This window comes from Chelonia mydas, chromosome 9 (assembly GCF_015237465.2).
Source record: "Chelonia mydas isolate rCheMyd1 chromosome 9, rCheMyd1.pri.v2, whole genome shotgun sequence".
Lineage (NCBI taxonomy): Eukaryota > Metazoa > Chordata > Testudines > Cheloniidae > Chelonia > Chelonia mydas.
The window spans coordinates 2,856,267-2,881,495 of record NC_057855.1 but is presented as its reverse complement, the minus strand read 5'-3'; the positions used below and the strand labels follow the sequence as shown (position 1 = coordinate 2,881,495).

At 47.8% G+C, this 25,229-nt stretch overlaps 1 protein-coding gene across 3 annotated transcripts in view; it reads right to left on the bottom strand.

The window, feature by feature from the left end:
* Positions 1-25,229, bottom strand: part of FGF12 (fibroblast growth factor 12) — a 276,273-nt gene that overhangs the window by 64,140 nt on the left and 186,904 nt on the right. For all 3 annotated transcript variants that reach the window (XM_037909407.2, XM_037909406.2, XM_037909405.2), the window contains exon 3: positions 19,319-19,422. In XM_037909407.2, the coding sequence (XP_037765335.1) occupies positions 19,319-19,422 (104 nt within the window). The remainder of the gene's footprint in view (positions 1-19,318; positions 19,423-25,229) is intronic.

Genomic DNA, 25,229 nt, shown 5'->3' with positions numbered 1-25,229 from the left:
GCTCCAATTTCAGAGGTGCTGAGCAGCTGAAAATCCCTCCGAAAACACAGGGAGCCGCAGCTATCCAGCACCGTCAGAAATCAGTAACTGGCCCTAGGTACATATATAGGGATTTAGGTATCCAAAATTTAGGAACCCAGGTTTGAAAATTTTGGCCTTAATTCAGTGGTGCTTGTAAAGTACAGAGCTCCTTTGGTGGAGGGAGGCATTATTAATTATTATTTGTATTACCGTAGTGCCTCGGAACCCAACCCATGGTCCAGGAACCTGTTGTGCTAGGAGCTGTACAAAGACAGAACAAAAAGGCAGTCTCTGCCCCAAAGAGCTTACATTCTAAATATAAGACAACACATGGATACAGACAGGCAGACGGAAACAAGGAGACAATATTGGTCAGCATGGGCTCAGCTCACCAGCGGCCAATAGAAGGGTAACTATCATCACTAAGTCATAAAACCAAAGGTGGAAAAATAATACAGTCCGATTTCAGATACTCTTGTTCAACAATTCCACCTAAAATTGGCTCATTTTCGAACTCAAATGGCAATCTCCCCATGTGCCTGCCTCACAGACTCAGCCAGGGATCTGACAGTCAAGGTGTGCCCCTTCTGCCCTTGATGCTCTCGCCCATAATGGGATGCCTCAGCGAGAACTTAGCACATTGCACTGCTGACAATCCTTGAAGCAGACTTGACTCAAGCTCACTCTTCCGCAGCTGAGTTATGCAGGGCTAATGACTCAGTTAGACCTGGCCTACTGAAGTCAGAAGCAGATGGGGACAGGTTTGGAACAACCTCAAACTTGGAGGTGCTCACACCTGGGGGGTTGGTTGGAGCTCATCTCTAGCTTACAGCATTAAAGCAGCATGCACAGTGAGAGGATCTATTGCGTGAGAAGCACTGTTGTGTAGTGACCCCCTTGGACCACAGTCATCCGTCTTAGGTACTTACACAGCCCTGGTTACAGATGGGCAGCCAAGGGACAGAGAGACTCAGGGCCAGAGTTAAAAAAGGTCTAGAGGCACCTAACTCCCACTGAATTCACGTGACCTGCCCAAGGTCAGGCAGCAAATCTCTGGTAGAGCTGAACCCATCTTCTGCATCCCAGGCTGGAGACCTACCCGCTGCAGTCCTAACCACTGGGGTATCCTTCCGCCTACCCACATCAAAGAAGTTCCCCTTTCCTCACAGGTTTGGCTACAGTTCACATTACAATGCTGAATGTCATCCCGTGTTTGGCTGTTCCAAGATTCCCCAGGACCAGGATCAGCCAGGTGTACTGCACTCTGTAGCCATGCTGGCAGGATATGAGCAGACATCAATACTCACTCCCAAGAAGATTCCAGCTCTGTGAATCTGGAGGGTTTCCATGGAAGTCAGTGGAGTCATGCTGCATTTATGTCTGGGTAACTGAAGGCAGAGTTTGTCTCCCCGTATTACTGAGTGCCCCGCCCAGACCTCCCACTGAAATATTAGCCTGCATCACCATGGCAATATTTACAGAAAGACATTTATTGTAGTTCATGGCAAAACTTTGATAATTGATGCTTGAAATGAGCTTACTGAAGAAGAATGGGAGGATGGTCGAAGTTAAATGTGACACAGCAATCGGTCTCAACCTGTACAGCAAAGAGAGATCCCAAACAGCTGCCCAATCAGAAATAGGCTGTATGCAGAGAGGTTACGTTGGACTTATTGCAGGATGGTATTTTGGTGAATTAGGTTAAAGAAAACAATGTTTAATGCTCAAAGCTGCTCACGCAATGTGGACGCAGAGTTCCCACTCATTTCAAATCAGGCAGCTTTGAAAATCTTAGCCATAATTTTTAAGTGAATGTGGTGCTTGTGAAGAGCAGAAGGTTGGCAGAGCCAGCACCCTCTTCCTCCAGTTACACCTTTCAGACTCAGAGAGACCCTCACCACCTCCAAAGCGTAACTCGATCTCCATACCCAGCTCTTGGCCTTTCCGCTACGCAAAAGCGCAGAGCCAGATTCTCTTCTCAGTTGCACTCTGAGGTTACTCCACTGGCTTCATAAACAGAACGGGGAGCAGAATTTGGTCTATCGATGTTGTAATTTACTTAATTCTATAGAATACTTCAAACCAGAGATGTATTGTTATGTTATTGGTTTTTCTAAATGTGAAATCCTATTAGAACTACCCTTGTGAGGCAAAGTGGGACATGGAAATAGAGAGCATGTGAAAAAGGAGGGAGCTACTAAGGTGCGAAAGTCATTCCCTTACAATCCTTCCAAATTGTAATCTATTTACAAAACAAATTCTTTGCAAGCAACTCCTGGAGGTACAGATCGCAATTTTTAAAAAATTAAAATACATTAAGAACCCATCTCCCAAAGCTCTTTCAAAGGAGAGCTTGTTACAGAATACAATGTTTGTCAGATTCACACTTGGAATCCTGCTGACAATTTCAGAACATTGTCAAAGGGGAAATTGAAAAGAAATGGAAAAGTAGCCAGAGCAATCCAGTGACTGGCTCCCAGGAGGAGGCTCAGGAGATCTGGATTCTTTTGCCAGTGCTGCCACTGAACAGTTGTGCAACTTGGAGCAAGTCACTCCCTTCCTCCATGCCTCAGTTTTCCTCTCTGTGAAATGGGGATATTAATTCTTACCTTCCACTTTGAGATCTATGAAAGACAATTAATACAAGAGCAAAGTATTATTATTTATTATGTCATAGCATGATCTCAAAATACGCAATGAGGAACGATTACGTAATGGGATCTCCAAAACACGCACTGACTCTTTAAGATCACCACATACACACTGAATTCTACAAACCCTGAATATTAAACAAAGCCCCAAAGGTTCAGATTATAACTCCCTGCTAAGGGAAATTGGTCTTTACAGCTATCAGAGCGGTAGCCATGTTAGTCTGGATCAGCACAAACAACAGCTAGTGCATCAGAGGCACAGACAAACTGTGACACAAACAATGGGGCAGATTATGACCTCAGTCACTCCAGGGTAAATTCATTGATCTCAGTTATCTGGCTTCACAGACTCCAGGTTTATACCCGCATTGAGATCAGAAACTGACTCAACCCCTCAATACAACATCAAGAATCTACATAACCTGCCTTCCTTATTTCCTCTCTCTCAGTGAGGTGGAACTTTATGACAATGCTTCCACCATCAGGTATAAGATAAAGGGCCAAATTCTGCATTGGACTTGCAACTCAGGAAGGATACACAGGGTGCAGAGTTTGGTCACCAGCTGTCATCTATGTCTTTGTACCCAGTTTGATCTTCTCATTTGTGCCCTCGCTCAGAAGTCTGAAGACAACTCCACGTGGCTAGCTGCATCAAACGTAAGAGGCTTGTCTTCACTTTCACGGCATTCCGTAGTCTGTCCCCACCTTACCTATCATCTTCATTCCCTTGCGATCTGCTGACGCTCATCTCCGCTCGATACCAGCCTCCACTGTACACTTTCAACCCCTCACTGTTATGCTTTCTCCATGCTGCCCCCAGAAACACATCTGGGAGGAGCTCCCCACCTATATCTTCAAAACTACCTCATTATCCTCTTTCAAACTCCTCCCATGTGCCAGCCAGGTAAGCCCTCTACGCTGGAGGAATTCCCCATGGCCCTTTCCCTGACTGCCCGTGGGCTGGGGCACCCTGGTAAAGGGTGTGGGGCTGGAGTAGGAGCCTCCACCGGCACAGCCTGTTCATGGCCCCAGCCTTGGCAGAGCTGCCTTCAGGAGGGCCCAGGCGGGGCTGGCGAGTTACTGCCCCGGGGGCACACGGCATGCCAAAGAGGGCGGGTAAAGGCAGGGAGGAGCCATGGCTCCGCCCAGCCTGCATGCCAGATGGGGGAGCAGGCTGAACCCCTCAGCGGGGTGCAAGCGCTGCTGCCCTTCCCCATGCCCCAGGGAAATTGGGCCTTTCACAGGAAGAATCTTTGACTGCTCTCCCAGGGTGGTACGGCTCCACCTTGCCCTCTATGTCGCCCAGGGAGCCTCCTCCTGCCAGCGTCAAACCTGTCCCATGCACTGACAGGTAACAGCCCTTCTGCACCTGCCTCTGCAGCCATTGACGGGGCGGGGGGACCAACAACCGTAAGGCCGCGCGGCTGTGAGACAGGGCAGAGGACCGTGGCATCCCCTAGCTGTGCTCCCCAGGCAGAGAGAGCCAAGAGGAGGCCGGGTGCTGTATTTCCTCCGTGTTGTGTAGTTTTCAAGGCAGGGCTCTGCTGTACATCGACACGTTACCCAGCACACGAGGCAAGGACCCTCCTTTCAAAGCACATGCAGCCCCCAAAGGCGATACAGTATCCCAGGCTGGGGGCCGTGTGGAGACAGGCTCCCCCAGCAGTAACTCCAGGAAGCACCATGCCTGGAATGGCTCCAAGGTCGTTGGCTGCTGCACCACCCTGGAAGATGGGGAGGTATCTTTTCCTTTCTCCACTCCCCCATCCCTGCCCGCTTTGGAGAGGCTAACGCTGGTAGAAACATGGTCATTGCACTCAGCGGAGTGTGAGAGCCACACTGCGTCTAGCTCCTTGTGCTTCCCTCCCCACTGTGCCCATGCATGGAGGGTCACGCACAATCTTTCCCAGTGCCAAGTACCTCTGGAGCTAGCAGCCTCGTTCCAACGCCCTGAGAGTCTAGTCTACTTTCTCCTCAAAGATTTAACGGAAAACTTTAAATCCAAGAAGCGCAGGAGATTAACATTTGTTTAATCTCACAAGTCTCAGGCAGAAGAATACCATCTCTGTGGTAATTACCCGCAGAGCTCCCATCCACATCAGGAATCTGTGCATAGCTCCCACGCGCTCTTATCAATAATACATGTTGTGTGCCGCCCTGGAAGCAGCCAACCAAAGGAGCTCGTTAGAAACAGAAGTCAGCCCTTTGGAGTCGTCAGGAAGAAAGCAGCAGAGGGACAGCAAGGCTTCCCATCTTCCTGTCATGTCTTGTTTGCATCACCAGAGTGTTCGCGTTTCAGAAAGCTTTTAGCACGAGGCTGGGGCCCGTGTAGGCATCCAGGGGGTTGGAGAATGCGTTGCTGTGAACGTCAGGATCACTTGAACTTCCTGAGATTCAGAAGTAAACTCATGGAAACGAACCTCCTGAAAGCCTCTCTTTGTCCCTGGGGCACATCTCCTCCACACTTTAAGTGGCATCAGCACTCCAGGACGTGGCAGGAAACCCTGATCTCTGCTTTCCTAATGGCCAGGATGGCCCAGCACCAAATCAGCCCCCAGCCTGGGGATTTCAAAATCTGAGATTTGTTTGCTTTCACTGTTTCAGGGCCTGATTCTGCCAGCCTTCCTCACACTGAGTGATACCTTCCTCCATGAAAGGAAGGGGGCAACACACCTAGGAAGGTACTAAGAACAGCAGAATCTGGCCCGAAGCGAATGCAGCATCCCACTTACAGGGCCTCCGCGTTCCCAAACGCCAGTGACCGCATAGGCGGCAGTACGGCACTTCCTCTCTCCCCACCACTGCTATGGGAACGAGGGCAAGTCCTTAGCTATCTAGATCACACTTCTCCCTGAGTATCCATTGGGAAAGGCGCTGGGATCAGCACAGAGCAGTTAAAAAAACAAGCAAGCAAAAGCAGCAGCAGGAGGACACTGGAATATGCAATCAGAGAAAGCATGAGGCAGGGAGCGAACAGAAAGAGAGCCCCGGGAGTGAACAAGTGAGAGCAAATTCGAGCAGAAAGCAGCCTGATACACCACAAAAGGACTGATGAGCTCCAGTCGTGAACAGAAGCAGCTGTCAATTTACTAGACCCATGAGAAATTGGCAGAGCGATAACCGAGCATCAGGGAAAGCTGCTTTTGATCCTGGAAAGTACTGACCAGACCAGACGTTCCAAGCATTGACCAAAATGGTCTCTTCTGGCCTTACTACCTATTAAATCATCTTCCACCTGTGACCCCTTGCCCCCCCCCCCCCCCCCCCCCATCACTTTTTTCTTCTGTGACTTAAAAATCTCCACTTTCTCCCCTCCCATGCCCCCGGAGCCCAGAATTCTGGGTGTCACATCCCAGACCCTGAACACGATTTCAGAAAAATCAAGTTAAAAAACACCACCACTTTTGACAGTATATTTCATAAGAACTGTTTTTAAAGTGCCTTGTGTATGGCCATAAAAATCACCATTTACTGTCAGAGCATATTGATTTATTTCACTTCTTTAAAATATATTGAGTAGACCTGGTCAAAAAGGTTTTCAGCAGACCACTTTCCACGAGAAAACAGAGTTTCATCAAAATCAAAACGGCTCCTGGTTCAATTTGACATTTTCTACAGGATAAAGGCAAAATGAATCATTTCAACATTCTCATTTCACTATTACTTTTTCATTATATTAAAAATTTCAATGTCATATATTTATGTTTTACGATATAACATGGATATATTTAATATTTTATATTATATTTTGATATTGTTGAAGCCAAATGTTTTCAAAATTTCTGAATCAATTTTTTTCAGAATGAAAACAAATTTCAAAATGTCAGCATTTCCCAGAGAATGCAAATCCTGATCTCCAACCAGCTCCATTATTCAGATAAAAAGGAGGACTTGTGGCACCTTAGAGACTAACCAATTTATTTGAGCATAAGCTTTCGTGAGCTACAGCTCACTTCATCGGATGCATGCAGTGGAAAATACAGTGGGGAGATTTATATACACACAGAACATGAAACAATGGGTGTTACCATACACACTGTAACCAGAGTGATCACTTAAGGTGATTACCAGCAGGAAAGCGGGGGAGAAAACCTTTTGTAGTGATAATCAAGATGAGCCATTTCCAGCAGTTGACAAGAACGTCTGAGGAACAATGGTGGGGGGTGGGGGGAAGGGGATGGATAAACAAGGGGAAATAGTTTTACTTTGTGTAATGACCCTCCACTCCCAGTCTCTATTCCAGCCTAAGTTAATTGTATCCAGTTTGCAAATTAATTCCAATTCAGCAGTCTCTCCTTGGAGTCTGTTTTTGAAGTCTTTTTGTTGTAATATTGCAACTTTTAGGTCTGTAATCACGTGACCAGAGACATTGAAGTGTTCTCCGATTGGTTTATGAATGTTATAATTCTTGACGTCTGATTTGTGTCCATTTATTCTTTTACGTAGAGACTGTCCGGTTTGGCCAATGTACATGGCAGAGGGGCATTGCTGGCACACGATGGCATCTATCACATTGGTAGATGTGCAGGTGAACGAGCCTCTGGTAGTGTGGCTGGTGTGATTAAGCCCTCTGATGGAGTCCCCTGAATAGATATGTGGACACAGTTGGCAGAGGTGCGGGGAGAGAAAACCTGGATTTGTGCTGGAAATGGCCCACCTTGATTATCATACACATTGTAAGGAGAGTGATCACTTTAGATAAGCTATTACCAGCAGGAGAGTGGGGTGGGGGGAGAAAACCTTTTGAAGTGATAAACACCCATTTTTTCATGGTCTGTGTGTATAAAAACATCCTCACTGCATTTTCCACTTTTATGCATCAGATGAAGTGAGCTGTAGCTCACGAAAGCTCATGCTCAAATAAATTGGTTAGTCTCTAAGGTGCCACAAGTCCTCCTTTTCTTTTTGCGAATACAGACTAACACGGCTGCTACTCTGGTACCCACCTTAGGCGTTACATAGACATAATTACACAGCAATAGTCATGGACAAAAATATCCAGTCCAGTTTCTTAGATGAGAGTGAACCAATCCCGGTTCACTCCTGCACTGTCCCCAAGATTTCAACAACTCCCACCAAAGCTGTAGATTCACAGGGAGAAATCCTGGATCCACTGAACTCAATGGGAGTTTTGCCATTGACATCAATGGAGCCAGGATTTCACATGTAGGTTTTAAGACCAGAAGGGACCCTGGTGATCATCCGGTCCAACCTCCTGCCTAACTCTGTATTTCACCCAGCAATTCCCACATCAAGCCCAATACCTTCTGGGTGAAGTGGTGTGCAGAGCCCACTGCCAGTCATACTGATCAACATAATCTTATTGTTTCCTTGTGCTCCCCTCGCTGTCTGTATCCAGCTGTTGTCTCTTGTGCTACACTTAGATTGTAAGTCCCGTGGGGCAAGAACTGTTTTTTTTAATTCCATGTTTGTACAGCGCCTAGCACAATGCGGTCCCTGGTCCATGACTAGGGCAAAACAAATCAATCATATAATCATCATTAAGGTGTATCTGTGAGTCACTGGGAGATGCTCTTACCCTGTAGGTGAAGAAATGGTCCCGTGTACACTGGCATCTCACAATCTATGCTACTATTACTGTTCAAACCCATTAACCTACATACCTGAATCAGTGCATTTTCCAGGGAGCACCTGACAGTGGGGTGGATTTTAAAGCTGCTGCTCACCACTGCCTGTCCTCCCCTGGGAGCAAAGTCCTTGGGTGGTGCCCCTGCCCCTTTGGGCTCAGGGGTATAAGCCACACCCGCAGGGTTAAATTAAGTCCTATGTACTTTCCTCCTTTTAAACTGAAGTTCTGTAACTAGTGGAATGGGTTAATGCCGGCTCTTAAATAATTCTACCAAGCCACTTATTCCCAAGTGACTTGTTAATTCTGCTGCTGCATTCTGCCATTTGCACAATGGTGCCTGGGAACAGCCTGCCTCTGGCAAAGGGACATACTGAATGGTGGTTTAGGAAAGGAGCTCTGTCTCTGACATACTCTCCTGAAGTCCTGGTGTCTGATCCAGTTACACCGGCCCAGATTTTAGTTCATTGGTTGTAAGCACATATGGAGAAGAGGACCACAGGAGGCCTCTCCATTGTGCCAAACAGAAGGCAAGGGAAAGTAGCAAGAGGGGCGTGGAGGGACCAGCATACCTCCTGTTCCCAGCTGCATTCTGCCTGCCTGTGTTCTCTGGATCGACAATGCCTTTGGGCACTAATGTTGGCGAGATGCCCCTCTCTATGATAACCTTTGGGTTGCACAGACTGTAAGCCCCTGGGAACAAGCATATTGCCTCTCCCACGCTCTCTGCGGCACTGAAAAAAACTGTCAACATGCAGCAAATCACAGTAATGACGAATTGGCAGCAGTAAAAGCAGAACTGGTGGCCCTATCCCTGGGCGCAGAGTGCACTGCCTGGAGAGAACGCTGGTCGATTCAGAGCTTTCCTTGCAGTAACAATTAGTCCTCAGAAAAGTTTGGCTAAGATGCTGATTTAACTTAAATGCCAAGTGACCTTTAGCCCTAAATGCTAACGCCCACACTACAGAGGGTGCTCAGGGATGCAGATGCAGCAAAGCACCTAGGCTCATGCTTAAGTGCTTTGCTGAACTGGGACCTGTGTAAGCACATTTAATCTCCTATGGCCAGATTCTGCAACCATTATTCATGCCAAGTTGTACTTTACTCCACTGATTTCAATGGAGCTACTTACACACAAGGTACCACACAATGTCAGTAAAGGTATCAGGATCTGGCCCTTATGTCCCAAGGGCTCAGGATGGCTAATAACTATGAGGCAGGAGGCCTAGGAGTTAAACATCACTGATCTGACTATCCTTGTCTCTGGTAAGTGGGTGGACGAGACAAGATCCGAGACCAACGTCCTTTCACAGAAGCAGAGAAACTGGAGGTGGTCCAGGCTCCCATCCATGTCTGTTCCCTACAGCCATGTTCTCCACTGGCTTAATCAGTACAGTTTCAAATATCTCAAGCACTTTGGACTTCCACCGCTTCCCTTGATCCAACAGCAAAAGAATTCTCATCACTGAAAAGTTTCCCATTGCCCATTTCCATCCTCTTAGTTAGATGGGTTTGCACCCTAAGCTATTCCCCTCTGTCCTAGGTCTTTTCCATCTACCTGTCGATGACTGCTCTCACCCCCAAACCTTTCGTCAGTGTCTGCCAAAACCAGCCCTATTCACTTGCTTTATTCTTTCCATCTTTGAAGTCACTGGTAGCAGAGCACAGATCCAAACCACTTGTTCTGACAGAACTGACCTCAGTCAAATATGTCCTCTTTTTTAAAACCTTCTCTCCACATAAAACAGAGTATTGTACCCAGGAAGGGTGATATTTGTCCTCCTTTCACCACTAGGGAAGATCTTAACTTCAGTTGTGTCTCTGATGCCCAGGAATTATGGGTAGCTCTCACTTGTGGAAGATAGACACCCCCTTCATAGGCGAAATAGTCCATGTATAAATTATACTGGAATTCAACACAGTATGCCCTTGAGATGTTGCTGGAATGTGGAGAAGTGGGGAGATGGGAGAATATAGGGGGACCTAGGCTAGCATAACATTCCCTTCTGTCCCCACCAACAGAACTAAAAAGGGACAGCATTCAGGTTGATGTCCCCAGTCTGAATCAGGCACCATAGCATCTTGAACCTGGGTCTCCCACATTACAAGTGAGTGCCCTGTCCCCTGGGTTCTTGGCTAGCCCGTGGTGGAGTGCTCTCCTTCAGACATCAGAAATTCCGTCCTGGGCCTGAAAAGCCTTTCCCAGGAAAGTTTAATTGAAACATGATTCCGTGAAAAGTTTTGGTTCCAACAAACAGCATCTTCTGGCACACAAACCTTTTGTTGGAAAGTTCCGGACCAAGTCAGCATACGTCTGCCTTGTTCTCATCACTTCTACAGGGCTCAGTTAGAGATACTTGATTGTATACCAATGGCTGAGGAGAAATCCCTGAGCAAACATGGAATCCTTTACACAAAGGCACAATTCTTTAGGGTCCTGCTTGAGTACTTTGCTGAATGAAGTGCTTCACTTGGAACACGTGCTTAAATCCCACTGATGGCTTGAATCCCACAGATTCAGTGCAGTGTGGAGAATGGAACTTCCAGTTCATGAAATATTTCAAGATTTGGCTTCATTTCAAATTGGAATGAAACTGAACATCTCAAAAGGGAAACGTTAAAAAAATTGATTTGCATGTTATTTTGCATTATATTATAATGCCTAATTTTTAAAAAATCAAAACAAAGTAACTTCAAGATGAAAAATCAAAACTTTTGATTCCAAAAATGTCAAAATGGGACATTTCAATCTTTTCAGACCCCTCTCCCTCCCCCCCCCCCCCCCCCCGGTCTTATTCTAAAATGAAATTCTGGCAAAATCACCCTGATTTTGCAATTTCCATTTCATTAGAACTATATATTCTGACAAAGTATTTCCATGCAAGTGGTGTATATATATGCACTTAAGTGCTTTGCACTGGGACTAAATGTGAAAGAGGCCCAGTTCTCTACTGCTGCTTGCCCTTGGATTGGAATAATGCCCCTGAACTCAGTGGGAATTATTCTCAACCTGCAGGGAGGAGAGGCTGGTGCCCCCATGTAAATTAATACCTCAATCTGTGCTATTATTAAATGAGACAGGGAATAGCCAGCCAGGAAATCAGGGTTATGTCCTGCTGCTTCTGTTCTTGTCCTCTGAAACAGCATCATGGAAGCCTCGGCCCTCCCCTGAATAACCAACCACCCCAGCTGGAAAGTAGGTTTAAAACTAGTTCATCTGAAAAGCCGGATGCACTGGGCAGCACAGTGCTGATCCTACTTCTTGAGCCTCTGCCCAACACTATGCTCAGTGTGTTGTTAGAATACAGGCCCCTCGACTGAGAAGTGAAATGAGAAGTTACGGCATTACACTGTTCTGTCAATCCCTCCTTGTCTGGAGAGCAGAGGAGCTGCGCTTGCCAAGTCAGGTCAGACCCCTTTTTAAAGACCATCAGTCATAACTCCGTACGCGCATCTGCCATGTCCTAATTGGCCAGTTAGCACTTGCCATCCCTGGCGTCACCTGCCTTTCTCTATGCACCAGCAGGGATTAACAGAGCCGAACATTGGAGCATTACAAAACTTCTGCATAATGGAGACAAGCAACATCTGTGGAAGCACCTCAAAGAAAAAATAACCACTGCACTGCTGACAGCTGTGCTTACAAGGTTCCGTGCCCCGAGAGAGCCGAGCCCCGCGGGGGCTGATCAGAAGCTACGCTTCAGGGACATCCAATACAAGGCAGGAATCAAATAACTTTTCCCAACAGAACCTCTCACATCACAAGCACCCTAGTATGCAAGGCTGAATTTGTTTATAGGGAAGTATGTAGTTACGGTGCCTAGTTGGCAGGTTTAACAGTACAGACCTTTTGGGGGGATGAAGTAAAGTGTAACCACTAGAGGTCAAAAGTAGCACATACTTCAGTGTTAAAAGATACACCAGCCAATTACAGGAGCAATGTAGTGCCAATTGATTTTAGCTGATGACCTTGAAATAGCATAGATAATATTGTAATAACCCTAGAGGAGCCGTGGTAAAACAGTTATGACAATACAGGCAGATAAAAGCCCTGTTAATATACACACTTCCCTGGATGCTTGTTTGTTATTATGCAAGACATGTTTGTTATGCAAAAGGACAGAGCAGAATAAAAAGGCGTAGAAGGAGCAGAAATGAAAGATACACAGAGCGCGTAGGTGACATGGGGGTTTGTTGTTGTTCAGGTTTTTTTGTTGTGCATAATCCTCATTCCTTCATTAGCAATGATCTTTGCAGGGATCTGAGCGGTAATTCCCTGCATTGCAAACGACACATTTTATACGGTAAACGCACACTGCACCCTGGGAAGAAGCCCAGGTTTTCTTCATGGCAAGTCTGTTAGAGTTTTCATAACCTTTCCAATAAATAATGGATTACGATTTCCCATTTCAAAAATGATTAGAATTCTGAGTTAAACGACGGGGGATGTGTTATGGCAGTTCATTCTTTCCAGTGGAAACAGAAGTGTTATGTACTTGGGACCAGGCTGGTCCCAGCTCTGACTCCACTGAATTATACACAACAGAGAGAGAGAGAGAATTTCCGTATATGCTGAGCAATCCAAGGAGCCTGCAGAGGTACTTTTGCTCCACGTGGGCTTTCACTGTAAAAGAACAATGCTCGGCACTTTTCTCGTGCAAAGCACGTTGCAGACATTGTTTGTATTACCACAGTGCTGACAAGCTCCAGTCATGGACCAGAACCCCGCTGTGCTAGGCGCTGTACAGACACAGAGCAAAAAGATGGTCCCTGCCCCAAGGAGCTTATTAACTACTTCATCTGCACCACACCCCTGTGAGGAACATAGGTACCCCATTCTACAGCTGGGGAGCCTAAGAGTTAGAGGTTACGTGACTTTTCCAAGGTCGCTGAGGAGTCAGTGTCAGAGCTGGGGGCAGATTTAGCCTCGTAGTGGCTCAGGAACTGTACTTATCCTATTTGTATCTACGGAATACATGTGGGTGTGGTATAAACCGTTATCAGCATGAGTCTGGGCTGAATGTCTGAGTCACGAGAGGAGAATCCAGGGGTGGGTGATGGCATTCTCTTAAACAGACGCTGAGAAAACCTTTATGCACTTTCACGTTGTTTGCAGCTACTCCACATCACAGGAAAACTCCCTAGGGAACAGGCTGTAGAGTTTGTGAACATGTTCTGGGGACTAGATTTTACATTCCTCCATCTGAAAAGCCAGATGCCTTAATTAACCAGGGCCTGATTTTCACGGGTGCTCAGCATCCAGACCTCCAGCAGCTTTCAGCGTCAGCGATCAGCGCTTCTCAGAAAGCAGGTCCCATGAGTCCCTGCAGACAGGGTACAGAGGGAGTCCAACTTTTCTATACCGAAATATGTGATGACTACAGAATTTGAAATGTTGGACCTTTCCAGGCCTAGAAGCAAGTATTGGTCCCTCAGTGAGAATTTGGGAGTCTTTACTTTCTGGTGGGAAAAGTGTCCAATTTCTAAGCCACAAAAGACTTTGGGCTTCACTCTTGTGATGTTTAAATGCAGAAAACCTGTTAGTGGCCCAGGGCTGAATTCTGCCTGTTCAAGACCTCAGGCAATGGGAAATTCTATATAATTTCCTGCACTTCTCCCCAGAGTAGTATCCCTCCCCCCTCAACAAATGCACACAATGCATTATTAACCTATGGAACTCTCTGCCACAAGATATCACTGAGGCCAAGAGCTCAGTCGGATTCAAAAGAGGCTTGCACATTTATACGGCTTATGACCGCATCTCTAATGGCACTAGGCAGGGTAAATAGATATGGTTAAGAGTTATAAGTCCTTCTGTTGCCCGGCCCTAACTGACAGGGGTTGGGGAAGGCACTTCCCTTGAGGGCTGGTTATGCGAAAGTTGCACGCGAAGGGCTTCTTGCATCTTCCTCTAACACAGCTGGTGCCGGCAGAGACCAACTAACCCAGCCTCTACCTGAAGCCCTGGCCTGATTTGGTAGAGCAATTCCCAGGCCAGACTCTTTTCTGGTGTAAGCAGATGGAACGCTATGGAAGTCAGTGGAGCGCTGCCCATTTACAGCGGAGAATTTAGTCTCCTGAGAGAGAAGGAGGAAGCATTTCCCTGGCCAGCTGGTTTATTTGGAACCAGCGACAGGGCTCAGATAAATCCGGGGGAGACGGATCAGCAGGCAGGGAGGAGCTGGGTGAGTGAACAAAGTCAACAAGAAGTATTAGCCCCTTATTCCAAATCACTGATCACTGCCCTAGAGAAACCAGGCATGTGCCTGTCTGCAAGTTAAACATGCTAGAGGCGGAGAAAAGCTGTGTCTTGTGGTCTTATAAGCAAAAGAGTAAAGACCCAGTGGTTAGTATGGGAGACAGGACCTGAAGGAGCCTCTGAGAGCCATACACAGGTGCCCCATGCTGACCCCTGCCCCTCGTGAGAAGCAGCAGCTGCAGCTGAGATACAGCTGAGCCATTAACAGCTTAATTCAATCCAGCTACAGACCTCGGTTCAACCCTTTACCACAGAATCATAGAATCATAGAATATCAGGGTTGGAAGGGACCCCAGAAGGTCATCTAGTCCAACCCCCTGCTCGAAGCAGGACCAAGTCCCAGTTAAATCATCCCAGCCAGGGCTTTGTCAAGCCTGACCTTAAAAACCTCTAAGGAAGGAGATTCTACCACCTCCCTAGGTAACGCATTCCAGTGTTTCACCACCCTCTTAGTGAAAAAGTTTTTCCTAATATCCAATCTAAACCTCCCCCATTGCAACTTGAGACCATTACTCCTCGTTCTGTCATCTGCTACCATTGAGAACAGTCTAGAGCCATCCTCTTTGGAACCCCCTTTCAGGTAGTTGAAAGCAGCTATCAAATCCCCCCTCATTCTTCTCTTCTGCAGACTAAACAATCCCAGCTCCCTCAGCCTCTCCTCATAAGTCATGTGCTCTAGACCCTAATCATTTTTGTTGCCCTTCGCTGGACTCTCTCCAATTTATCCACATCCTTCTTGTAGTGTGGGGCCCAAAACTGGACACAGTACTCCAGATGAGGCCTCACCAGTGTCGAATAGAGGGGAACGATCACGTCCCTCGATCTGCTCGCTATGCCCCTACTTATACATCCCAAAATGCCATTGGCCTTCTTGGCAACAAGGGCACACTGTTGACTCATATCCAGCTTCTCGTCCACTGTCACCCCTAGGTCCTTTTCCTTATCTTTGATGCTTAGAGGCATTTCAACCCACAGTCCTTGCTGTTAAGACGACCCAGCTCGAAATACCAGGCCCCATTTTCCTCTCACTTCAGGCCTGGTCCAAAGCCCAGAGAAGACGCCCGTTGAGTTCCGTGGGCTTTGGGTGAAGCCTACGCTGCTGTCAGTCCGTCACAGCTCCCCCGAGACAACGGAGTCAGCCCAGCAGAGAGCTGGTGCGGGAGGGAAGCCAGGCCCCGTGAGCCACGGCTCCTTGGGAGGCGAGGGCCATGCAACATCCATGCACAGCACACAGGAGTCTGCTTCCCCGTGACATTTTGTTCATGAAAGAAACAATTTAATTCTTATTGTTGCAGACACCACCAAGCTGAAAACCATCAAAACCACAGCATGTAACCATGCCCATGCCAGCCATCCTGCTAACCCCTGACCATTCTGGGGGATTCTTAGTGTAATATCGGGGATAACGGAATCAGAGTAAAGCTCTCAGCTGGAGGTACTGGGCCAAATCCTCAGCTGGAGGTACTGGACCAAACCCTCAGCTGGTGTAAATCAGCAGCGTTCCATTAGGCTGTACTCATCTGCAGCACCAGATGATTGGCGCGCTAATTGTAAGGGAATTTGTTTGACTGAAGGGAAAGCTCCTCCTTGCTTTTAAGGCACTCCATCCTGCCTCCCAGCCACCACCTCGTTTTCTGGCCTTCCCTGTCTCCCTCTGGCTCCTCCTCAATCCTTCACACGACCTCACGAATGTCACTGAGAGAGCCTTCTTGTCTGCAACTCCTGTTGTCTGGGGCTGCTGCCCCTTAGCTCTTCCTGAATCATTCGTCCTGGATTGCTTCCCATATTTGTGGATGGAGCTGGTAAAAAAAATGGACACAATTCTGAAAGATTCCAGGGACATTTTTTCCCCATTTCTGTCCGAGTTTTCTGACCAGCTGTATTTACAAAGCTCTTAACTGCTCTCCTTCCTTGTAATTCTTTTACTCTGCCAAGAATTCTGAGCTCTAGAGTCTCTGAAGGGCCCCGTACAGAAGTAGGGATTCTACTGCGCAGAATGCCACTTCTGTTTAAGTCACACAATCCGTGTACCCTGTACAGTTTATCTCAAGAATTAGTTATTTGCATTACTGCAATGCCCAGGAGACCCAGTCATGGATCAGGACCTATTGCACTGGGCGGTGTGCAGACACAGATCCAAAACAGGATGGTCCTGATTCCAAAGAGTTTGCAATTAAGTAAACTATTTACATTGGTAACCACACCAACAGTAATAATAAATAATAATACCAACACCAAGCTCTCACATAGCTCTTTTCGTCCATGGATCTCTAAGCGCTTTACAACGAAGGTCAGTATCATGGTAAATTGAACAGATTTATTTAAAGGGACACAACTGATTAGACTTAATTTACACTTAAATGTACTGAGCTGTGAAAGAAAGGGATGTTTCTGGCATACCAGAGAGCTGACTGATTTAGCCCTCTCTTGGTCTTGACAGCTACCCAGTTCTGAAAACTAAAAAGGGATCCCCAAACACACAGCCACACTAGCATGATGACTTGTAATCCCCTAACAGTGAGCTCCACCAGGCTATGGCCGAGCGCCCTAGGTAAGACGTGGGAGGTAGCTGTTCTGCACTGCCCGGGACTGGTGGGGCCTCGGCTGGAGTACTGCGTCTAGTCTTGGACAGCACACTTTAAAAAGGATGTGGAAAACTGGAGAGAATCCAGAGGAGAGCAACAAACATGATAAAAGGCTCAGGAAACCTGACCTGTGAGGAAAGGCTGACCGAACGGGGTGTGTTTAGACCACGTCTACACTAGCGAGCTTACCGCGGCGCAGCTGTACCCATGCAGCGGTGCTGCTGTCAGACCGCTCACACAGCCGCTCTGCACGGGCGGGCGAGCTCTCCTGTCGACGTCATAAAACCACCTCAACAAGCAGCGGTGGCCACGGCGGCAGGAGACAGCGCTGTGCACACAAGCGCTTATGCCGGCACAACTTACATCATTTGGGGGGGTGGGGGGGGTTCACACCCCTGAGCGACAAAAGTTTCGCCAACATTAGTGGTAGTGTGGACATCGCCTCAGTCTTGAGAAGAGAGGGCTCAGGAGGGACCTGATAACAGTCTGCAAATATCAAAGGGATGTCATAAAGGGGACAATGGTTCTCCATGACTACCCAGGGTAGGACAAGGAGGAATTGGCTTAGTCTGAAGCAAGTTTTTAAGAACAGATTAGACAGAAGACCTCTCTGGGATGGGCCTAGGTATACGTAATCATGCCTCCTCAGTGGCGAGGCGCAGGGAATGGACTAGGTGATCTCTCAAGTTCCGTTCCAGCCCGGCACTTCTGTGACATTATCGCCCCGCAAGGTAAGAAGGGGAAATAAGAGTTATTTGAGTGGTTTAAAACTGGAGCGCTTTGTCCTGTCGAGACCATACCATAAGGAACAACCCTGACCTGGTCAGGGAACAGAGCGAGGGGGTGACGAGGCCGTTTACACTCCCGACTGCTCGGACTGTGATTACAGCACGCGAAGAGGCTAATCCAGGGTCTGAGCTCTGATCCCACAGCGCTTACACAGGCATCCACAAAGTGATTTCATCTCGCAAACAGAACGCCACAGAGCAAACTACAGGAGAAGCTGATCGACAGCTCCCAGAAGAAGGAAAATATGCGTAAGAGCCACAGACCCACTGGGCACCTTGTACTCATTGGGAAAGCGAACGTGTTCAGTGGTGCCATGTTTTCTCCTTCAAGTCGCGAGACACAGGTTCGCATTCAGTCCTACAGTACCTGCTCCGACAAGAATTCCTAAGATTCCAGGGTGGTGGGACAAGACGACCCCAGAGCTGTTTCCGCCCATGCGATAGCAAACGTGCTGTCCTTCGGTCGGGAGGTAACTAGGGGCAGCTCTGCATCAACCAGTGGTTTAAGTGCCACCTTTGGTCCTAGAGGTTATGGCGATAGCCACATTACAGATCAATTAGCCAGTTACCGAAAACCAAACTATGCTATTTCCTATTCAGTGGTTCTATCCTCAATCCCCCACCCCAGCCACACACACACGTTTTTAAGTCAGAGTAACAGCAGAATTACAGTACTCTGGATCCACACTGGAGTTAGTGAGGTCAGAGTCTGGCCCATAGATTCTACAAATATCCGAATGGAAAATTTATCAACAACAATTTCCTTGTCACATAGCACCAGTGTGAAGTTATTTCAAGCGTAAAATATTTCTAGCAAAGAACTGCCTTATTTAGTAAATCATTGTGAATCATTGATTTACTTCAAAAGAGAATCTGATGAATAACCTCATGCTTTTTAATGCCATCTAAGAAAGTTACCGGGGAATTCATCAGTAAAATGTGTCCCATAGATCTTTCATACTGTGTTAAAAAGACCACTCATATACAGAGACATTCTGCTCAGTTACACTGGGGTAAATCCAGAATAACTCCATCGAAATAAGCAGAATTACTGTGGTGTGGAGAACAGGACCTATTATGATCAGGTACACTGGTGTATATCGGGGTATCTCTGTGAAGGCAATGTGTGGTCGCACTGATGTAAAACCAGATCAGATCCAGCAGATTCAGTAACCTAACACAGCAAGACCTGAGTTAAGTGACCATCCAAAGGCTCAAACAGATGTGTGCCTTCAACTAAAGTTCAAAGAATACTGCCCTGAGACTACATGGAGATAGCTGGAGGTAGTTGCTAAAGACAGGGAAGAGTCTATTTGACAGTGGACCTTATGACAGCTCCTACTGTGCCAGGTTGTCCAAAGTGTTCCCAACATAGCAATGCGCTCAAAAACCAGCTCCGAAATCACCAAACCGGGCAATGTACTTACTGAGCTGTAGAGATATCCCTCACCATTCATGGCGACGTAGAGACCTGCCTTCACCCCCTGGATCGCCACCACACGAAGGCCCACGGGAATTAGATTGAAGAGGGCTGCAGTTGGAAGAAGAACAGGGGAAAGCAACTGTTACTGAAGGTCGCCTTTCCATGCGGCCCATGTTCCCTGTTTTCATTGTCAGCTAGTGCCCCTCACCCCTTTATACAAGAAGCAGAGTTACAAACATCTCCAGGGATTTGAAGTACAGGGAAAAGTCTGTAACTTGCTTTCAAGGTTCACCTCAGGGTGGGTTGTAAAAGTTCCAGTTCTCACTGTATCCCAGAAACCTGCAGAAACCTGCAGCCCATCATCCATCTGGTCACTGCTAGCCAAGGAATAAAGACTCTCAGGAGGAGCCAACCTGGACTCCGGTGTCTCCATGATCTGAGTCCTCTGTGCCTTCTGGAAGTGGTGCCAGGCAGCAGTAAAGGACAAGACCCTTCAATGCCCCATTTTACTGCCATCCCATTGATTTAAGCATCGCAGCCACTTCCTCCCCAATATGCTACAAAAGGTAACTATTGCTGGATGCCACACAGCCACTCGGATTCAGAGAGGCGACCTCTCTCTCACGCACGATGGCATTTTTGCTATTATTTGTAACGTAACAGGATCGGAAAGGCTGCTGGCATTATTATATGAAATGTTGATGCATTAATTGTTTCTACTATTGCTACCTGTAATACGGGCAGCACTGAGATACCCCAGCTGAGATCAGGGCCCCATGGTGCTGTAGCTGGGGTCTGTAGGTGCTACTCTATGCACAGTAAAAGCCAGTCTCCGCCCCAGAAAGCTTACAGTCTAGATAGACAAGACAGAGGCTGGGAGAGAACATAGAGCCACAGAGAGGTGAAGTGATTTGCTCAAGGATCTTACAGGAGGTCAGCCGAAGAGCTAACAACAGAACCCAGGTCTTCTGAATGACTGCTGGGTGCCCTATCCATTAGACCACACTGCCTCTCCCCATTAACCAGCAACATTTCAGAAACCTCTACCAGTGGCTCAGTCTAGCTTTTCCAGAACCACATAGATACTGCCCAGTGTCTCATGACCTTCTCCTGCCAGGAACGAGTCCAAGTTAGGGATTGTCCCTCTCCAGGAGTATAGAACTCCTCCCATCTGTTTGCCTGGAGGAGTGAGAAAATATCAGATCTTACACACATCACTTTTGTGGGAGTTAGTACTGACTTTCCTAAACCTTGGACTAGGGTAATTATGGGGGCAGTGGGGAGACGAATTAGCAAACACTTCACTGGTAGCTTGTTTTATATTTATTCACTCGTTCATTCAAAAGGCGTCTGTCTGAAGTTTCTCAAAGGGTTTGGAATGTTCAAATTAGTCTCCAGGGGGATGTATCAGTGGGTAGAAAGCAGGGGAGGTGCTCAATGATCAATAGCATGCCTTTTATCACGTGGCTTTGCAGTTTATTGCCTAGCTATTGACATAAGTATACCTAATCATTCAATTTATTTTACAGAAAATTGATATAATTGTACAGCTAGTAAATCACTTTGTAAAGTGAGCACAGCACAGTGGGGACTTTGGATGAAAGGTGATATCCAGATGCCAATCATCTTTTTCACCTCCCACTGCCCTGCCCCCTTCTCTCTTGGGAGCCACCTATGCCCCAGCATGCTAATGATTCAGTGTTATTGCGACACAGACTGTTAGTGCTAACCCTGGTTTAACAGAGTGGAATAATTCAGACCCAAGTCAGACTAAGGTTACCAAAGAGACTGTTTGCATGCACACGTGCTGGGTAGGACACCTGGCTTCAGCTGCACCAGGAGAAAACAAGTACAACAACATGCCATAAACCCCAGAGTCTTTTCCACACGAGACCTGGGAGCCAGCTGCAGAGAGGGCGCTTGTTTAGACTGTTTTGCCAGAGAGACAGTTTTCAATGACCTCCTCTCACACACCCTAGTGCAAGCAAGGGGTAACTCCACAGAAGGTCACTGGAGTTGCACAGCTGAATGAGAGACAAAACAGGCCCACGGCATCTGGGAATTATTTGAAGCATTATGGGAAGGCCAGGTACGCCACGACGGCACTCGCCTAGGTCTGCCTAAAGGGTCGGGGGGATAGCCCTCTTTCAGTGGGAAAACAGGCACTAAAGACATGCTGCTGGATGCAGCCCCGTCTCAGCAATCCAGCCTCCCAGCCCCACATCTGACAAGTTCGTGCTGGAATCCCACTGCAGTGAAGGCCCATGTTTGAGTGGTTTCCTGGAGCGGGAGGACTTCGGTGGAAGTCAGTGTCTAAAGTGCAGCCTCATTACAGGTCTTTGCAGATCAGGGTCTAAGGTGATGCTGTAGTCGCCATGCTCGGGATTGGTGCCGGTTTGCCTGTTCACTTCTCACTGGTGTAACTACCTCAGTGTCGGGCAAACCCTTCATGCGGGCTCCTCGTGAGCCATTCCCTTATCGAGGCAAGTTTTTATTGCCAGACCTTTGATACGACAGCGATGCTCCAAAGCCTCGTTTAATTAACAAGTCTATTTATAAGCAACCCCCCAACCCTCCCCTTTTTTAAAAAACTGAAAAATGAAGCATATCACTACAGATAATGAAAGCAAACGGCCGTCATTATTCACTCCCTACAGCTAATTCGTTTTACATAGAAAACTTGCCTCGCAGACCATTCTTTTGAGTGACACCACCCAAGATCAATAAGCCAGACTATCCCCACAGAAACCTATCAGTGTTTTGAATAATTCCCTCCCACTCCCCAAGGGCCAACCCCCACCCACAGGGTAAATCATATCCTATTCCGTGTAAAGGCACCACGGGATTACACAGCAGGTGGGCAAATCCGGGGAAAGGGAGGTGGCAGAGCTGTTCTGGAAGGAGTTCCTACAAGAGCACAGGATGCCAGGCGGGCCTCAAGACTCTTTTTGTGACTCATATGTGTTTATACTCAGGGTAAGAAGCTAGAGATTTTTTACCTTGGTATCAGTCCAGAACAAGGATTTGAAATTGAAAATCCCAGCATGGCCAGGCAGACTGGAAGCAGTCCTGTTGAAGTCATTGGGCCCGATTCTCCTTTCAGACTGGAGTAAGCCAGGGGAAGTCAGCGAGGCAGTTACCCCATTGGCATCAATGGAGCTATGCTGATTTACCCCACTTGAGGATCTAGCCCAAATAATTTAGACAAGTGGAAAAGTGGACTGAGACAAGAATGAGGCCCATTGTGTGACCCACATTCTCAGCTGGTATGAACGGGAGTAGATCAATCAAAGGATCCATGCTGATCTACACCAGCTGGGGGTTTGGCCCTGCGAGTGCAGGAAAAAGCATTTACATGGAATACACTATGCAGGGGATCTCATTCACCCCTCTGTTACAGTGGAATTATGCTGGCATATCAATGGGTAAAACAGCTTGGATACAGAACTGAGGTCCTGGAGTCATGAACCAGGCTCAGAGAGCGATATTGATCAGTCTACTAAAAGATTATGCCAAGCAAAGGGAAAAAAAATCAACACCGCATAAATGGTGAGAGGTGACCCTACCAATCCTGCTGACCAAATTCAGGGTAATAACACGATGATATCACAACACAGATCTGGGCCTAGGTTCTCTTCTTATATTTGGGGTAACCCCACTGGCTTCAATGGAAACACTTTTGATTTACACCAGTGTCAGTGTGAAAAGAATCTATCCCACGACTTTTAGCTCGATGGCGTCGCTTTAGCCCCATGGCCTCGGCAGCAGAGGCACTAAGTGTTGTTTTGCTGGACGCCTGTTCAAATGGAGCTTGATCTTGGCTTCTAACTGTATTAAAAAAAAACCAAAAAAACACCCCAACCTCCTGTTTCCCCAGGAACAGAAACACGAAGTGGCACCAGATAGATCAATTAATTTTAAAATAGCTTAAATATTAGCAGTCCCTCTTATTTAAATAACTGGATTTTCATTACGAGTTTTAATTACATCGGACGTGTAGAAGGGACGTGTCTCGTTTCATTTTAAATGTTTATCTTGCCAGAGTAAACCCACATATTATATTCCATGTAAAATCAGCTCCCTTTGCTAAGGCTAATCAGTCTGCCCCAACACAATGCAAAGTGGTGATGTATGGCACATCGCGTTCCTGTACGTGTTTCAATTACAGACTCCATGCAGCGTCCATCTTGATTGTCCCCCCGCATCCTGCCAGGTTAGAGTGAATCAGGCACCACGCTTGGGATACGGGTGTGTGTTTTGTCTCCTACAGTGTGAACTTCAGCCCTGAGCAGACACAGGGTGCCAAGCACCGCGCCAGTCCCGTTACGTGACCCAGATTTTCTGAAGCGCCCACAAGTTTTGAGTGTCCAGCTTGATTGTCAAGGGTGCTGAACACCCATGGCTCCTGCTGGACTTCAAAGGGAGCTGCGAGTGCTCAGCACCTCAGAGAATCAGTCCCACCTTGTCTCAAACTGGGCACCCAAAATTAGCGGTCATTGCTGACTGTCTGGGCCTAAACCCTGGTCCGGCCCTCTGCACAGCAGTGAGTACCATCAGTGCGGTCTCCCTTGCCAGTCTGGGCCACTGCAGGGCAGCTCTCCAACATTTACCTAGATTCATCTGAGTTTCAGTTTTACCCCTTATTTTCTTGTCCCATCCTCACTGACTGATGAGAACAATTAATCCCCGTCTTCTCTCCCAGTCCTGGGCATGTGTGATGACGGATATGCCTTCTGAGCCTTCTTTTCCCCTGACTGAGATACCTGACTGCGTTAACCTCTCCCATAAGTCACAGGGCCCAATCCTGCAACCCTTACTCAAGGGAGTAGTCCTTGCTCACACGAGCAGACCCACTGATGTCCTCCCATGAGTCTGGGCTGCTTGCAGGTACGGGCTGCAGGACCAGCCTCTTCACTTCTCAGTCCTATTCGCATTGTACGGCAGTGGCTACAAAACCCTAAGGACCTGAGTGTTTCATCTCTTTCATCTGCCGATGTAAGGCAGGAGGAGCTTCCCTGAAATCAAAGGCCCTACACAGTGGTAAAACCCCAGTGAGAGAGCAGAATCGGGCCCTATCCCTTACAGCGAGCTACTGCTGGGTACAGCCTTTGGATTGGGGGCAGGGGGGGTTCTTTGTTTTCAATAAGGGATGTTTCCCAAACCTTCTGTTATTTCAGCTGCTGGCCTCTGCCGGCATCACCCCATGACCTGGCTCCCGAAGCAGAAGGTAGGACTCTTGCTGTGCTCGAACCATGGCTGAACGGAGGAGAATAAGTGCCCTACTCGTGTTAAACGTGCTACTCCTGCCACGGTGACCCTGCCGACCCGTCGCCGTTTTGGGCACAGCGTCACGTCACCGACTGCTATTCAAACTGTGCTCTAGCCTGAGGGCTCCCCGCCGCCCCCAGGAGGCTGCCTGTGGAACTGCTGCCTAGCCAGTATTGGAGCCAACAGGCCCCACTGACCGCTCCAACCCTGCAGTCTTTACTCAGGAAGGGCCTCCAGGGGGTTCGCTAGGAGTTCTGTCTGAGGAAGGATGACAGGATTGATCCCCGGATTAAGCAGACTGGATTATCCCTCCATAAGAGTACGTCTACACTGCTGCTGCACACGTGCTTCCCGGCGCGGGGAGACCGAGGCGTCCTAGCGCTGCTCAGGCTAGCACGCTCAAAGTAGCAGCGTAAGCGGGGATAGCGTGCATGGCCGCTCGGGTTAGCCACCCAAGGACAAACAGGCCTGGGTCCCCAGGCACGTATGTGGGTGGCTAGCCCAAACCGCTGTCCAGGCTACCCCGAGCTATCCGGCTATTTTCAGCGCACCGGTTCAAGCACAGCCAGTACATGTGTCTGCCTGCCCTGGGAAGCACCCTCCCAGCTGCAATGTGGGGACTTTATCTTTGTCGAGCCTCCCTCAAA